General features: G+C 38.5%; 1 protein-coding gene across 2 annotated transcripts in view; it reads left to right on the top strand.

Moving 5' to 3' along the window:
* ATP2A2 (ATPase sarcoplasmic/endoplasmic reticulum Ca2+ transporting 2) overlaps positions 1–15,595 on the top strand; it is a 57,376-nt gene that overhangs the window by 5,882 nt on the left and 35,899 nt on the right. For both annotated transcript variants that reach the window (XR_004302618.1, XM_032431629.1), the window contains exons 4-5: positions 2,980–3,084; positions 8,026–8,164. Coding sequence is in view for 1 of the 2 variants with exons in the window: in XM_032431629.1 (XP_032287520.1) it covers positions 2,980–3,084; positions 8,026–8,164 (244 nt within the window). In the remaining variant the exon portion in view is untranslated. The remainder of the gene's footprint in view (positions 1–2,979; positions 3,085–8,025; positions 8,165–15,595) is intronic.

Below are 15,595 nucleotides of genomic sequence, written 5' to 3'. Positions count from 1 at the left end.
TTGATGAAGTTGGTTACTTCTTGCTCTAGATGTTTAAGTTCAAATACGCCCTCAGGGTCTTGTACCTTACAGGTTATATGAGATTTTGTTTCATTCATTCATGCTTCTGTACAGTAAATAGTGAGCATCATCTGTGTACCAGAGCTACTTCTAGGCCCCTGGGGATACAGTGGTGAACAAAAGGCAATACAAATAGGTAATCATTTATGTTCAATGTACTCTCCAATGAAGATTTTTAGAAACATTTACCCCCCCATATGAAGATATTTTGTATAACTTGATAAGCCATAATTATGAACTGACTATGCTATAATGCTAATAAGGCATCTTTCATTTTGGTAATAATGTCTCACACACTTCACTCCCTCATCTCCTGGGACCTTTCATTTGTAGTATCATCATCCCATGTACACTAGGTTTCCTTTCAATAGAACAAACCATGAAGGACTCCATAATATGATCTGAACATAATCAACTGGATTGGTTCTTACCAGTTAATGAAATATGGGTTGATCTTCACTTTGGGCTGTAGCATTTGATTATTTGGGTTATTTGTGGTTTCAAAATAGACATTTTATTTTTATTTTTATCTTTTAAAAGATTTTATTTACTTATTTGACAGCGTGCAAGCACACAAGCAGGGGTAGTGGCAGGCAGAAGCAGAGGGAGAAGCAGACTCCCTACAGAGCAGAGGGAGCCCGATGTGGGACCCAGGACCCCGGAACCATGACCTGAGCTGAAGGCAGTGCTTAACCAACTGAGCCACCCAGGCGTCCTCAAAATAGACATTTTAAAAAGTATTCAGGAAATTGATGGTTGATTTTAAATAGGTTCAGCATCAGCCTTCCACACTGAGAAATCTGCCCGCTAGTTTCTCATCAACCAGTAATTAATACAGTTGTGGAACCTTCAAATAATTACGAATGCTTGGGTTTCTTTTCTTTTCTTTTCTATTTTTTTAAAGATTTTATTTATTTGACACAGAAAGAGAGAGAAACACAAGTAGGGGGAGTGTGAGAGGGAGAAGCAGGCTTCCCGTGGAGCAGGGAGCCGGATGCAGGGCTCGATCCCAGGACCCTGGGATCATGACCCAAGCTGAAGGCAGGCACTTAACGACTGAGCCACCCAGGCACCCCAGTGTTTGGGTTTCTTACACATAAACATTTGAAGTCCTGTAGTGGAAGAAAAGGTTACTGCATTGTACAGATTAGGATTTTTACATAATTGATAAATTCTACTTCTGCAGAGGAACCACACATTTTTTTTTTTTTTAAAGTAGAGATTTGCTCTGATAGTCCTGTAGCTATTTGCTGTAGTCTTCCCTTTGCTCCAGCTGTTAGGGGATATTTAAGTTTGTTCCTTAGGCCTAGCTGCCAAGAGGGAAGTTCCTACCCTCTTTAACAAGGTGTGAAGCTTATCTTACAGTTGCTAATGCCTCACTGACCTTTTGCATAGGTCCTAGTTGCTCATCAGGTTGAGCGATTTTTCTCCCCCAAGAGCTAATTAAGTTTCTTATTTCTGATATGCTCTCCTTGGCAAATGTTTGAAAGGCTAGTATCAAAGCAGCTGTGATCTTGCATCTATCAAAATTTATAACTTCCTAGGGAAGTTTTCGTTTTGGCACTAGGCCTGGCCTTAACACCAGGAATGCCCTGTTGAAAGCCTGCGGCAACATTTATATTCATTCTGGTTTTCTGCCTGCCCTAGTTCACTAGCTGTCAGTGGTCATTGGTACCTTTCAGAACCCGGTCCTGGTGTCTCCTGGTTTTTTTCCTGCTCAGGTTGATATTTCTTGTTCATTCATCATTCCCTTATCTTACTTGCAAAATTCATGTTAGGCCTTGTCTTACCTCTCTGGTTGTTTACTGTTTGTATAAAAGTTTACCTTATACTGTTCCACTAAGTATAAACTTAGGTGGTTTCATTATTGCCGTGAGCCATATCTGACTATTAAAAAGTATCAAAACCAGTGCTTTGATTGTTTACTAAATTGGTCTTTTAAAGAAAATATTTTTTTGTGAAATATGCAGACATTTTAAGCAATGCTAAAAAACAAAGGCAAATCTTATCTCCCAGATTGAATCATAAGATATGTTTGACATCTTTTCTGGATTGGCAGTTTTTCACAAAAATTAGTTTTTAACTATTTAGATGGCTCTTTTACCATGTTCTTTATCATTCTTAAAGATTCATTTCTTGGCTTCTCTTATCAACTTAAGTTTGCTCAGTTATGAAGTTTATCTTCTCTTAACTTGTAGCTTTTACATCCTGACCAGGTTATGGTTGTGTGAGCTAGAAATTAATTTTCTGCTCATTTTCCTTGGGGCAGTGTTCTGTATCCAGTTATAAATAACATTTGTGGACTTCTGTCCTCTCTGAGGTTCTGAATTGCTATACTAGATGTCATATGGCGGATAACCTTCAAAATACATTCCTGATTGCACAACAACCTTGAGTAATTTTGAGATGACCTATAGTGATACCACTGAAAATAACCGGGATGCTATTGTACTCTATAATTTTGAGTCCATGATCAAGTGATTTTTACAATGAATTTATGCCTATAGATATTATTTGGTAGGAATATTAAGCAAATCAACAAAGTTGTAGATGATTGCCTTTTACTTTAACAAAATAGAGAATTTAAGTTTTATTTCTTCTGAAGATATCCATGTAAAATGAATGGGATTTATTTCCCAGAAAGTATTTTATTTGGATTTTAAAACAATTAGTATGTGAAAAATAGCTTTTGAAGAATATTAAGAAGTTGTATAGTTTTGATTCTCAAGAATACTCTGAACAAGGGACATAATAAACTGGTTGTTGCCGTCATTACATTTTGCCACCATATGTCTCTAGGGACGGTAAGAAGAGAGATTTTATATAGTGCAGTTCCTTTAGTGCCAGCCACTTTTGTTGTCAAGTGGCACTAAGCCTAAAAACACATTACAGTTCTAACACATGCCATTTCTCTTTTAGGTTTTGGCTTGGTTTGAAGAAGGTGAAGAAACAATTACAGCCTTTGTAGAACCCTTTGTAATTTTACTTATATTAGTAGCCAATGCAATTGTGGGTGTATGGCAGGTAAGCAAAAATTCTGCAGTGCTAGAGTTTAGCAATTTATATAAGTGATTTAAACTGTGTTAATCTGTTTTTTTTTTTTTCCTCATGTATTGACTAAAAATATCTCTGGAAAATCTATGTGTGCTTTTTCTTTTGTCTGTTTATTTAATGGCAACATTTTAGACCTCTCCTGCATGTATATACTGTTAAAATTGCTCATCCTTCATGCAGCATGGAGTTAAGAATAATGGATGAGAGAAACTATTTGAGGAAAACTAGGAAATTTGAGATTCAGTATCTGTATATTTCCTAGCTGCTTCCTGTGAAAAGTTTCATAAATTCAATGTCATTTTTATTCTCCTTGGATTTTTTTTTTTTCTTAAACTGTAAAAATTGTTTTCCCTTCAGAGCATACTTCTGGCTGTTTTCCCTCAGTTGCCCGGGCCTTTCTGACTCACAGAATGGAAGCCAGTTTACAGAAACATAATGGGATTCCTACCCACCCCCCCTTCATGTAATTGCTATTCTGTATATATCTAGTTTAGAGGACTTTAAATTTCCTTTTTTTTTTTTTTTTTAAGATTTTATTTATTTGACGGAGAGAGACACAGCGAGAGAGGGAACACAAGCAGGGGGAGTGGGGGAGGGAGAAGCAGGCTTCCCGCTGAGCAGGGAGCTCGATGCGGGGCTCGATCCCGGACCCTGGGATCATGATGTGAGCTGAAGGCAGACGCTTAACGACTGAGCCACCCAGGCACCCCGAGTGCATCTACATTCTTAAAGTAGGAACATTTTATAAGCATACTTAGTCCTATTAGAATTGTAAACTTCTGGGGTGCCTGGGTGGCTCAATCAGTTAAGCAGCCAACTCTTCATTCGGCCCAGGTTATGATCTCAGGATTGTGAGATCCAGCCCTATGTCAGACTCCCCGCTCAGCAGGGAATCTGCTTGAGGTTCTTCCTCTACTTTTGCCCTCCCCCCCACACGCACACACACACATACTTGCACTGTCTCTAAAATAAATAAGTAAATCTTTAAAAAAAAAATTGTAAACTTCTGATCTTATTAATAAACATGAAGGCCTTTATGTAGTGGGCTCATGTAGAAGGATGGTCTACTTAGAAGAAAATACTATTGTGCTATATTTCTCTTATTTTAATTTTTTTCTAAAGTTTATATTTAAGTAGAAGTGATCCCCTTGTGAATAATATAGGCAAAAGAAACAATACACAGCATTAGATTATCCTTCTCAAGCTAGTAATATATATTTTCCTATTAAATAATTTATGCTAGTTACTAGGTAGATACTTTACATACATTCCCATGTCATTGTTACAGTGATCTTATAAGACAAATGATATTCCCATTTGACAGATGTGACATTGAGGTTCAGAGGGATTAAGTGACCTCTTAAAGGCTGTACCGGTAGTACAGAGTATCTGTGACTTGAGTCTAGGCCCAGGCTTGATCCAAATTTGAAGTAAAATTTTACAGCAGTTTTCACAGGACTTTTATATTTATCTTAGTTTAAAAAATAACATTCTTAGGTTTTAATCTCATTTACATAGTATACAGATGGTATGGGCAATACTGAAGAGTTCTTCTGGAAGTAAGGGAAATTATAAGTAGAGTGTAAGGTAGTATTGGGAGGTTGGGGGGGCACATGCTGCTGACCAGTGTCATCAAAGAAGGTGACAAGTGATTGGGAACTAGAGAAATCGAGAATTGTTCCAATTTTAGTGTATATGCTGCTGAAGTGAGCACTTGATAGAACCTGTTTGTTTAATACAATGTATTTCAGGGGTACAGGTCTGTGATTCATCAGTCTTACACAATTCACAGCGCTCACCCTCCCCAGTGTCCATCACCCAGCCACCCCATCCCTCCTACCCACCTCCACTCCAGCAACCCTCAGTTTGTTTCCTGAGATTAAGAGTCTCTTACGGTTTGTCTCCCCCTCTGGTTTTGTCTTGTTTCATTTTTCCCTCCCTTCCCCTATGATCCTCTTTTTTCTCAAATTCCTCATATCAGTGAGATCATATAATAATTGTCTTTCTCTGATTGACTTATTTCACTTAGTATAATACCCTCTAGTTCCATCCACATTGTGCAAATGGCAAGATTTCATACTTTTTTTTTTTGATGGCTGCATAATACTCCATTGTATATATATACCACGTCTTGTTTATCCATTCATCTATTGATGGACATCTAGGCTCTTTCCACAGTTTGGCTTTTGTGAACATTGCTGCTATAAACATTGGGGTGCACGTGCCCCTTCGGATCACTACATTTATATCTTTGGGGTAAATACCAGTAGTGCAATTGCTGGGTCATAGGGTAGCTCTATTTTCAACCTTTTGAGGAACCTCCATACTGTTTCCCAGAGTGGCTGCACCAGCTTGCATTCCCACCAACAGGATATAACCTATTTGAATATGTGATCATTTGTTTCCCTTTTCCACCCCTACATTCTAAATATTCCTTTTGATCATTTGAGTTGAGAGGAAGCCTTTTAAAGTAATTTTAATTGGCATTTTTGTCCTTGGGGTCTGAGATAATTTATCTTTAATGCTTCTAATTTAAATGTACTTTTGCTAATTTTGAGTAGAAGTAAAATACAGTGCTCCTGGGATATCTCTTAACCTTGAGCAATCTAGTTAAACTCTATCTGACATGACCTTGAAGAGGGAGAAAAGGAATTAAAACTGCCACAGTTAACAAATGGGAGAGGTAGTTCTATGGAAAAAAGTGGTTTCAAATTTGACTAATTGAATAGCAGCAGTGCTGAGAATTTATTCTTTTACAATATCAGTAGCATTTGAATTTAAGGACCTTATAGCAATGACATTTAATTAGAATTAAATATTCTAGCATTTCTGTTAATTACAAGGTGATACAGATAATATTCTTTAAGCAAATCTGATATGGGGTTGAAATTATTTTTATCATGAGGTTCCCAAATTTAACATAGTCTATACTTTTTCACGGATGTAAACATTTAAAGTGAGACTCATGCCATTAGCTTTCAGTTTTAAGCCCTCTAACTTCACTTTAAGCAGATTTTGGGATTTTTTGCGACAGACCATAATTCTTACACTCAGGTAAAAAAATGAGATTACAGGGACACCTGGGTGGCTCAGATCTTGATCTCTGGGTCCTGGGATTGAGCTCCGCATTGGGCTTCCTGCTCAGCGGGGAGTCTTGCTTCTCTCTCTCCCTCTGCCCCTCCACCCTGCTTGTGTGCTCGCGCTCTCTCTCTCTCTCTCTCTCTCTCTCTCTCTCTCTCTCGCTCTATCTCAAATAAAATCTTTAAAAAAAAAATGAAATCATGTAGTATTGTGTGTAAATTCTACCCAGATAAGGTTAAATTGAGCTTTGGGGCGCCTGGGTGGCTCAGTCGTTAAGCGTCTGCCTTCGGCTCAGGTCATGATCCCAGGGTCCTGGGATCGAGCCCCACATTGGGCTCCCTGCTCAGCGGGAAGCCTGCTTCTCCCTCTCGCGCTCCCCCTGCTTGTGTTCCCTCTCTCACTGTGTCTCTCTCTGTCAAATAAATAAAATCTTTTAAAAATAAAAAAAAAAGGTTAAATTGAGGTTTATATCAGAAGGCAAGAAGTGAGAGAAATGAATCCTTCCTTTGTGTTTTGAGTAACCTCACCTGGGCATGCACTGTGTAGATTGCTCCTTGACTTCTAATTGCTTACTCTCCAAAAGGAGAGAAGACAAATTTGGCACATTTGCTTTTCTTTTTCTTTCTTTTTTTTTTTCTTCCCTTAAAGGAACTTTCCTGTAGCCTTTTTTTTTTTTTTTTTTTTAACATATTTTGATTTCTACATCTTTCATCTCAAAATTTGGAAAGAAAAGCTATGTATGACTAAGGTTTGATATATTTGTATACAGTTACAGTAAATATGGTATATATGCTATGGGACTAGCAGTTTTTGTTTTTTGGTTTTTTAGGGGGAGGTGGAAGGGAGGTAGAGGGAAACCTAATCAGGGTCCACGCCCAGCACAGGGCCCAACAGGGCTTGATTTCACAACCCTGAGATCATGACCTGAGCCAAAATCAAGGGTCAGCTGCTTGGGGAACCTGGGGGGCTCAGTCAAGCGTCTGACTCTTGACTTCAGCTCAGGTCATGATCTCAGGGTCATGAGTTCTAGCCCCACCTCGGGCTCTGCACTCAGCATGGAGTCTGGTTAAGATTCTCTCTCCCTCTGCCGTCTGCCCTGCCACCCATGCACGTGCATGTTCTCTCTCAAAATAAATGAATCTTAAAGAAAAAGTTGGATATTTAAAATGACTGAGCCACCCAGGCACCCCAGGACTGACAGTTCTCTGATGAGATTCCAACCATTTATTAGTCTTCACTACTGCAGAGAGATTTCCTAGAATTTGAGATGTAACTTGATTTTCTTAATTTTCATCACTCATAACATGTATTATTGGCCAAAACACAGTCTAAATAGTTTGTAAATCCTCATAGCCCTTGCGGTAGTAGTGTTGGTGTCCAGGTTTTGTAGGCACCAAACCTGTGTGTTGTGTAGCTCATGCACAATCACTTAGCTGTTAAGTGGAAAAGCCTGGAGTGAACCTAAGCAGTCTAGCCCCAGACCATCACTTTTCATATGAGACAGGATCAATTTTCAGCGGTGTGGCTGTGACTGGAGGTGAGGGCCTTGTTACACAGTGGGCTTGGGGACAACAGATTTTTAACTGCTTTTTCCTGTTAGGATTTTATTCCCTGTTCAGGCCTGTTAGGGTGCTTAAGTCTTCATTTTTTAGCACAAAATTGTAAGATCCTGGTGTTTTTTCATCTTATGTGAATTGTTTATAAGTATCATTAATGTGCATCTTTTGCGTCTTTTTTCCTAAAGTTTAGAAGTCTAAAATTTGATTCCTTGGACTAAAATACTAATTTGCAGTGGCAAGTATGTGTTTACTACTTTTATCTTTTTTATAGGAAAGAAATGCTGAGAATGCAATCGAAGCCCTTAAGGAATATGAGCCTGAAATGGGCAAAGTATATCGACAGGACAGAAAGAGTGTCCAGCGGATTAAAGCTAAAGACATAGTTCCTGGTGATATTGTAGAAATTGCTGGTGAGTTGAGTTTGTCATTTTTGTTTTATTCTAGATTGTGTATCTGAACGCAGTCCTTTTCTCAAGGCTCATAATTAAGTGTTTTAAAAATTGTGCTCAGGGACACCTGGGTGGCTCAGTCGGTTAAGCGTCTGCCTTCGGCTCAGGTCATGATCCCAGGGTCCTGGGATCGAGCCCCATATCGGGCTCCCTGCTCAGCGGGGAGCCTGCTTCTCCCTCTGCCTGGTTCCCCTGCCTGTGCTTTCTCTCTCTCTCTCTCTCTCTGTCAAATAAATAAATTTTTTAAAAAATTATGCTCAGATGTATCAATTATATTAACAGGTTTTGGTGCCTTCCAAACAAATCAAGTTTTCTGTATATTTATTTCTAGGTGTTTGCCATCTCCCCTCGTGTTGATAAAATTTGTTTGTTTTAAACAGTGTTTTGAACTGTTGTACTTAATACTTTTGGTCCGTGGTAGAACACTAGCACTCGTGAAATAATGAACTTAATCTCTATTTGACAATTAGTTGAAATGAGCAATTTAGAAGACAAGTTAAGGGCTACATAGTTTTTCCTGTTTTGATTCTTGATACAAATGTTTAGTCATACTTGTAACTATCAAACTAAGTAGATGGTTAAGGGTAATTTCCCGGCCCTAACAAGCTCTGCTTTAAAATACTTCTGCATAACACAGAGCCAGGGGTCTCAGCTTCAAAGACCTTCAAAGAGTTTGTGAATTCAGTGCAAGGCCAGAGCTCTCCACAGATCTTAAAGGGGTTTGTATTCTCATTGCTCAAGATCAGTACCATGTTTTTAGGCAGCCCTGAATGCCCAGAACCAATAACAGTCTAGTCTTTTTGCTGGAGAGTTATATCAGATTATTCACAATGTCATGGTTTTTCACACCTTGCTGAGCTCCAAATAATTTTTACCAGTTGATCCTTGAACAATGAAGGAGTTGGGGCGCTCAGGAATCCATGTATAACTTTTGACTTCTCAAAAACTTTACTGCTGGCCTTATATACAGAACATAGTTAAGACATGTTCTGTGTGTTTATATGTTTTATATATTGTATTCTTAAAGTAAGCTAGAGAAAAGAAAATGTTATTAAGAAAATCATAAGGAAGAGAAAATACAGGGGCGCCTGGGTGGCTCAGTCGGTTAAGTGTCTGCCTTCAGCTCAGGTCATTATCTCAGGGTCCTGGGGTGGAGCCCCGAGTCAGGCTCCCTGCTCAGTGGGGAGCCTTCTTCTCCCTCTCCCACTCCCCCTGCTTGTGCTCTCTCTCTCTCTTTTTCTGTCAAATACACAGGATTGTATTATTTTTTAAAATCCATTTTTTAAACTAATTTTGACATTAAGAATATTGTAAGAATAGTAACAGTTCCCACATATCCTTTACCCAGATTCTCAAAGTGTTAATGTTTTATCACATGTGCATTATCCTTTTTCAGTCGATACCTATACATTCACACATTTTTGTCTGAACTATTTGGGAATATGTCGCAGGCATGATGCCTCTTTATCCTTAATACTTGAGTATTTATAAAATCAAGGGCATTCTCTTAGTATAAGTTCCGTACAATTATCAAAATCAGGAAATTGATACAAAACTTGTCTAATCGACAACCTCATTCAGTTTTTTACCACTTGTCACAGTGGATTTTATAGCAAAAATAAGAATTAGGGAATTCTGGCTGTGATACAGAAAATAGGTCAGAATGGGGAAGGCTAGAGATAGGCTATTTGATAGTCTAGGCCAAAGGTGATGAGGCAAGAGATAATGAGAGCAGTAGCATTAAGAATAACAAGGGAAGAATTTTGAGTTTATGAATAGTGGTTCTTAAGCGGAGGTGCACATCACAGTCATCTGGGGGCGCTCTTTAAAGTTTTGACCAGGTCCTGTCCCAAAATAATGGAATCTCCCTTGGGCATGAAATTATGGCCTTTGTAGTTTGACAAATAGTCTCAAATTTCAATGCTCAGTGACAGGTTTTAATAACCAGATGGGGGGCGCCTGGGTGGCTCAGTCGTTAAGCGTCTGCCTTTGGCTCAGGTCATGATCCCAGGGTCCTGGGATCGAGCCCCGCATCGGGCTCCCTGCTCCGTGGGAAGCCTGCTTCTCCCTCTCCCCCTCCCCCTGCTTGTGTTCCCTCTCTCGCTGTGTCTCTCTCTGTCAAATAAATAAATAAATTCTTTAAAAAAAAAAAAATAATAACAATAACCAGATGGGTGTATGGAGCTGACTGGGCTTGGGATGTAGAATCAAAGCCACTGGCAGGATTTCTGATTTAGGTGACTGGATGGTGATGGTGCTGGTAATTGAGGAAGGAAACCTCAGAGAAAGATGGTTTGTCTTTCCAGACGTACGTATGTGAGAGGTGCAGTTGCTGATAATGTCACCTAAATTTGTGTATGAGATTCCATTTGACTTCATATGTTTTCCGTTTCTCCAGTTTAATCTGGTAATATACTCATATACTCTTCAGCCTCTCGCACTAAAAATATTTTAAGAGTTTTTATGCTAGTTAGGCTATATCAGTATATTGAGTCTATATGAAAAGTTAGGGAGGGGCGCCTGGGTGACTCAGTCGTTAGGTGTCTGCCTTCAGCTCAGGTCATGATCCCAGCGTCCTGGGATCGGGCCCTGTGTCGGGCTCCCTGCTCTGCGGGAAGCCTGCTTCTCCCTCTCACGCTCCCCCTGCTTGTGTTCTCTCTCTCTCAAATAAATTTTAAAAAATCTTTTAAAAAAAGAAAAATTACCACCCAGGCGTTTATCCTGAGTTTGCATCAGTAAGTGGCAGTGGTAAATAGTGTCGGAGGAAGCTGTAACCTTGACCCTCAAGGCATCTTCCCTTTTGAAGAGATAAAGGCCAGCTACTCTTTGGATTTGTCTTTTCTTCTCAATCTGGTTGCTCTCCAGGCTTTCCTGTCTCGGTACGTCATTCTGACCACCTAATTAGCTGAGAGAAGCTTGGGAGTCATCTTGGTCCTTCATTCTCGTTATCTTTCTCTAAGACCATTTGATTCTGTCTCCAAAACAAACCCAAATTTGTGAATTTGTTTCCTCAGTCACCAGCTCATACTGGGACTGTCCTTGTGTCCTTACTGGGCTCTGGCTTCCTTTGTCACCTTCTTCCAGTCCTTTCTCCACATAGCAGCCGGAGCAGTTTCCTAAAGGTCCTGTTGTTCACTCACCTGCTAAAATTGTTCAGTGGCTTCCCGATTGTACCTGAAATATAAAATGCTTTTCACCTAAAAGACCTTCCATCGTATGGCTCCTGCTTGCTTCTATGATTTCATCTCATGCCTCTCCTTATGGGCCTCTATTTTTAGTTTTCAATACCACCGAACTTTCCTGGCCTTTTTTGGGAAGTTAAACTTTATATAATTTATTAATTTGCCCAGATCTCACAGTGGCAAAGCTTTGGTTATAGCCCTAATTTACCTGACTTTTCTTGCCCGCTGTGAAATTCTGTTTCCTATAATGTAGTGTTTTGTATGTTTGTATGTGTTTGATGGTTTAGGAAGGACAAATAATGATTGATTCAGTGTGTGTGACCTAAAACTTCCAGTCTACTAGAATACCCTTATTTGTATATGTTGTGGTAAAATACACAGAATATAAAGTTTACCATTTTAACTGTTTTTAAATGTATAGTTCCGTGGCATTAAGCACATTCACATTGTTGTGCGACCATCTCCAGACCATCATCCATCCATCTCCAGAACTTTTTCATTTTCTCAAACTGATCTTCTGTTCCCATTGAACAGTTACTTCCCTTTAAGCCCTTCTCCAGCTTCTGGCAACTACTCCCTTTCTTTTACTATTCAAAAAACAATTGGTTTAATATTAGAAGATGAGTTTAAATCCCTCATCTTAGGTGAATAGACTTACTAGTAACTATGTTAAGCAATAAACACGTTGAAACCCCCATTCTGCTTTCACCTCTTTCTGAAACCTTTGTGGGGAGTGCGAGCAGTTCTAATAGTTTAATGCTTTTTCCTTCCTACTCTTTCCCCCACTGTACATGGATTGCTAAAAGCATGTGCGGTGCTTCAACACTGGGCTCTTGTATACTACTCTTCTTGAATTTTGACCATTCTGAGGGATGCAGAACATTAGCAGTCACTCCCCCTGCCCCTTGCCCGTAGGCCCCAGCAGCCACAGTTTATTCTGGATATTGCATATAAATGGGACCATACAATATATGGCCTTTGAGACTGCCTTCTTCACCTGGTATATTGTTTTTCAGAATTCATCCATGCAGCATGGGTCACATATTTTTCCATCATGTGTATAATGTATCTCATTACTTTTTATGGCTGAATATCCCATTGTTCGGGTGTACCACATTTTATTTATCCATCCATCAGTTCACCAACATTTGGGTTGTTTCCCCTTCTTGGCCATTATGAATAATGCTACTGTGAATATTTGTGTACAAGTTTTTGTGTAAACGTATGCTTTCAATCTCTTAGGTACGCCCTTAGCCATGGCATTGCTGGGGCATATGACTACTCTATGTTTAACATTTTGAACAACTTCCAATCTGTTATCTGAAGTGGTTGCGTTATTTTTCATTTCCACTAGCAACATTTAAGTTCTAGTTTCTCCACATTCTCACCAACACTTGTTATTATCTTTATTTTCTAATTTTAGCCATGAAGTGGTATCTTCCTAATTTCCTAATGATGTTGAGCATCTTGTCCTATGTTTATTTTCTGTTAGTATGTTGTCTTTGGAGAAATGTCTTTTCAAATCCTTATCTATTTAAATTGGGTTATTTGTCTTTTTAGTCATCTGTAAGGTTTTGTTTTGTTTTGTTTTTACATATCCTGTCTTACCAGATGTGCTTTCCGATAATTTTTCCCATTCTGTAGGTTTTCTTTTTACTTTCTTGGTGTTCTTTGTAGCATAAATATTTTTGATTTTGATAAAGTCCCATTTGTCAGTTTTTTTCTTTTGTTGCTTGTGCTTTTGGTGTCCTGAGGTACTGTTGCCTAATCTAAGGTCACAAAGGTTTTTCTATGTGGTGTGAGGTGTGCAGGTGTCGGGCTTCCTTCTTTTGCAGTTTGGATATCCAGTTGTCTGAGCACCATTTGTTGAAAAGACATTCATTGAATTGTCCTGGCACCCTTGTCAAAAATCAATTGACCACATTTTCCACTACAAATGGACTATTATTCCATTGATCTGTGTGTCTATCCTTATGCCAACACCACACTGTCTTGGTTACTGTACTTTGTGTAGTAAGTTTTGACATCATTGAGTTTGTGTCCTCTCTACTTTGTTGTTTTTCTTTATGGTTTGGAGTATACTGGTTCCCTTGCATTTCCATATAAATTTAAGATTAGCTTGCTATTTTCTCCAAAACAAACACCTAGGATCTTGGTAAGAGTTATGTTAATTGTATAGATAATTTTGGGGAGTATGGCCACCAACAACATTAAATCTTCCAGTGCAAGAAAATGCCACTTGGATGATAATGTAGGGTGTCTTTCCATTTATTTAGGTCTTTTATTTTAGCATTCTGTTGTTTACAGTGTACAAGTCTTGTTTATTCGTAAGTATTTTATGTTTTTTTTTGTTTGGAAGCTATGTGTAATTGGGATTGTTTTCTCTATTTCATTTTAGATTATTCTTTGCTGGTGTATAGAAATACAATTGATTTTTGTCTGTATCTTAAACCTTGCAATCTTGCTGGAATCTTACTAGTTTTTTAAGAGCCCTTAAGATTTTCTGTAAATAAGATCATGTTATCTACAAACAAATATTTCTGTGTCTTTCCCATCTGGGTGCCTTTTGTTTCTTTTTCTTGTTTCTTGTAAATAGAATCCCCAGTAGAATATTGAATAGAAGTGGCAAGAGTAGACATTCTTGTCTTGTTCCTGATCATAGGGGGTAAGTGTAGTCTTTTATCATGAAGTCTTATGTTAGCTGTGGCTTTTGTAGGTGGCCCTTATCATGTTGAAGCCAGATCACAATTTAATTTTTAGGTTGTCAATATATTATTTGGTCTGTTTGGTGACTTTTCATGGTGGTTGTATATCTATATCCAAATTAGAAATCATAGTTTTGCTGAATTACTAGAACCAGTGGGTCACTGAATTGGGTAACACGTAATCCTAAGACGTGTACAAGGATGTATGGAACCTTTTTGGATAAACATACTGTGACTGCTTAACCTGAGCCAGATGAATAAGTGTTTATTTATTAAAACATTAAAACTATACATGTTGAGGCTTTTTAACTTCTACTTTTATTAGGATTAATAATCTGATTGACTCTGCCATTTGGCATTTAGCACAGTAATTCAGTTCTGTGAACCAAAGAAATGAACTTGAATTTTAAGTGTAGATCTAAATTATTTCTTGGCAGTCAGTCTTACTCTCTACATAGCCTAAGGGATAAATGGCATGATCTGTGCTTTTAGACATGGTAACTTTTATATTTTCATTTAAATTATGAAATTAAGTTTGAGGGATTCTTTGATGAATTGAAAAACTGGAGAATATTGTGAACTATTTTGGAGATAAAAGCAAGTGTGGAGTTACTATTTGGATACTTACAGAAAAAGAGATCTTTTTGTAGCCATTTTTTTGGATATAGGGTTCATCTCTTAAATTCAGGTGATAAAGTCCTTTTTGCTAGCTTTTGGATGAGTATAGAGTAGTTCTGCTGAACTTTCTGAAGGCTAGGCTGGACCAGGAGGTTTTTTGAGGGGGAGACGTAGGGATTAAGGAAGTTAAATTTCAGATGTTGCTATACCAGCTAATAACCTTTCCAAGGAGACATTGTGTAAGCATGCATAGCAGATGCTATGTAAACCTTAGAAGTATCTAGAATATAGGAGCCAAATAAAATTGCTCTGGCAAGTTAAATACGGAGATAGTTACTACATTTTCATCATCTGAAGCCACAGTACTTTTGTATTACCTTAATGCCAGGAAAATATTTGGATGGCTGGAAACCCATATTCGTAAAATCAGGTATAATTTTATGAGAAACAAACATCCATATTTTTACGTTTTCTGGATTATTTGCTAATCTTATCAAAGTGAATCAAGCTATGGTAGTCATAAAAGTCTTCACTTCAGAATTTTAGGGGTTCTAGTGTATGCCTGGGGGGGTTATTTATTGACTCTCAACGCCTTCGTTTTCAGGATTGTTTAAAACAAACTTTATGGGGGCACCTGGCTGGCTTAGTCGTTAAGCGTCTGCCTTCAGCTCAGGTCATGATTCCAGGGTCCTGGGATAGAGCTCCGCAGGAAGCCTACTTCTCCTTCTCCCCACTCCCCCTGCTTGTGTTCCTTCTCTCGTTGTGTCTTTCTCTGTCAAATAAATAAAATCTTTAAAAAAAAAACCAACAAACTTTATGTATGTTGGTAACCTGGAGTTGGTGAATAGTACAAAGATAGAAGTATCCTTGATGATTTCTGTCCTATA

The sequence above is a fragment of the Phoca vitulina genome, unplaced genomic scaffold, assembly GCF_004348235.1.
Source record: "Phoca vitulina isolate PV1807 unplaced genomic scaffold, GSC_HSeal_1.0 scaffold46, whole genome shotgun sequence".
NCBI lineage: Eukaryota > Metazoa > Chordata > Mammalia > Carnivora > Phocidae > Phoca > Phoca vitulina.
The sequence above is the reverse complement of the archived record's forward strand: the minus strand, read 5'-3'. Positions and strand labels throughout refer to the sequence as shown.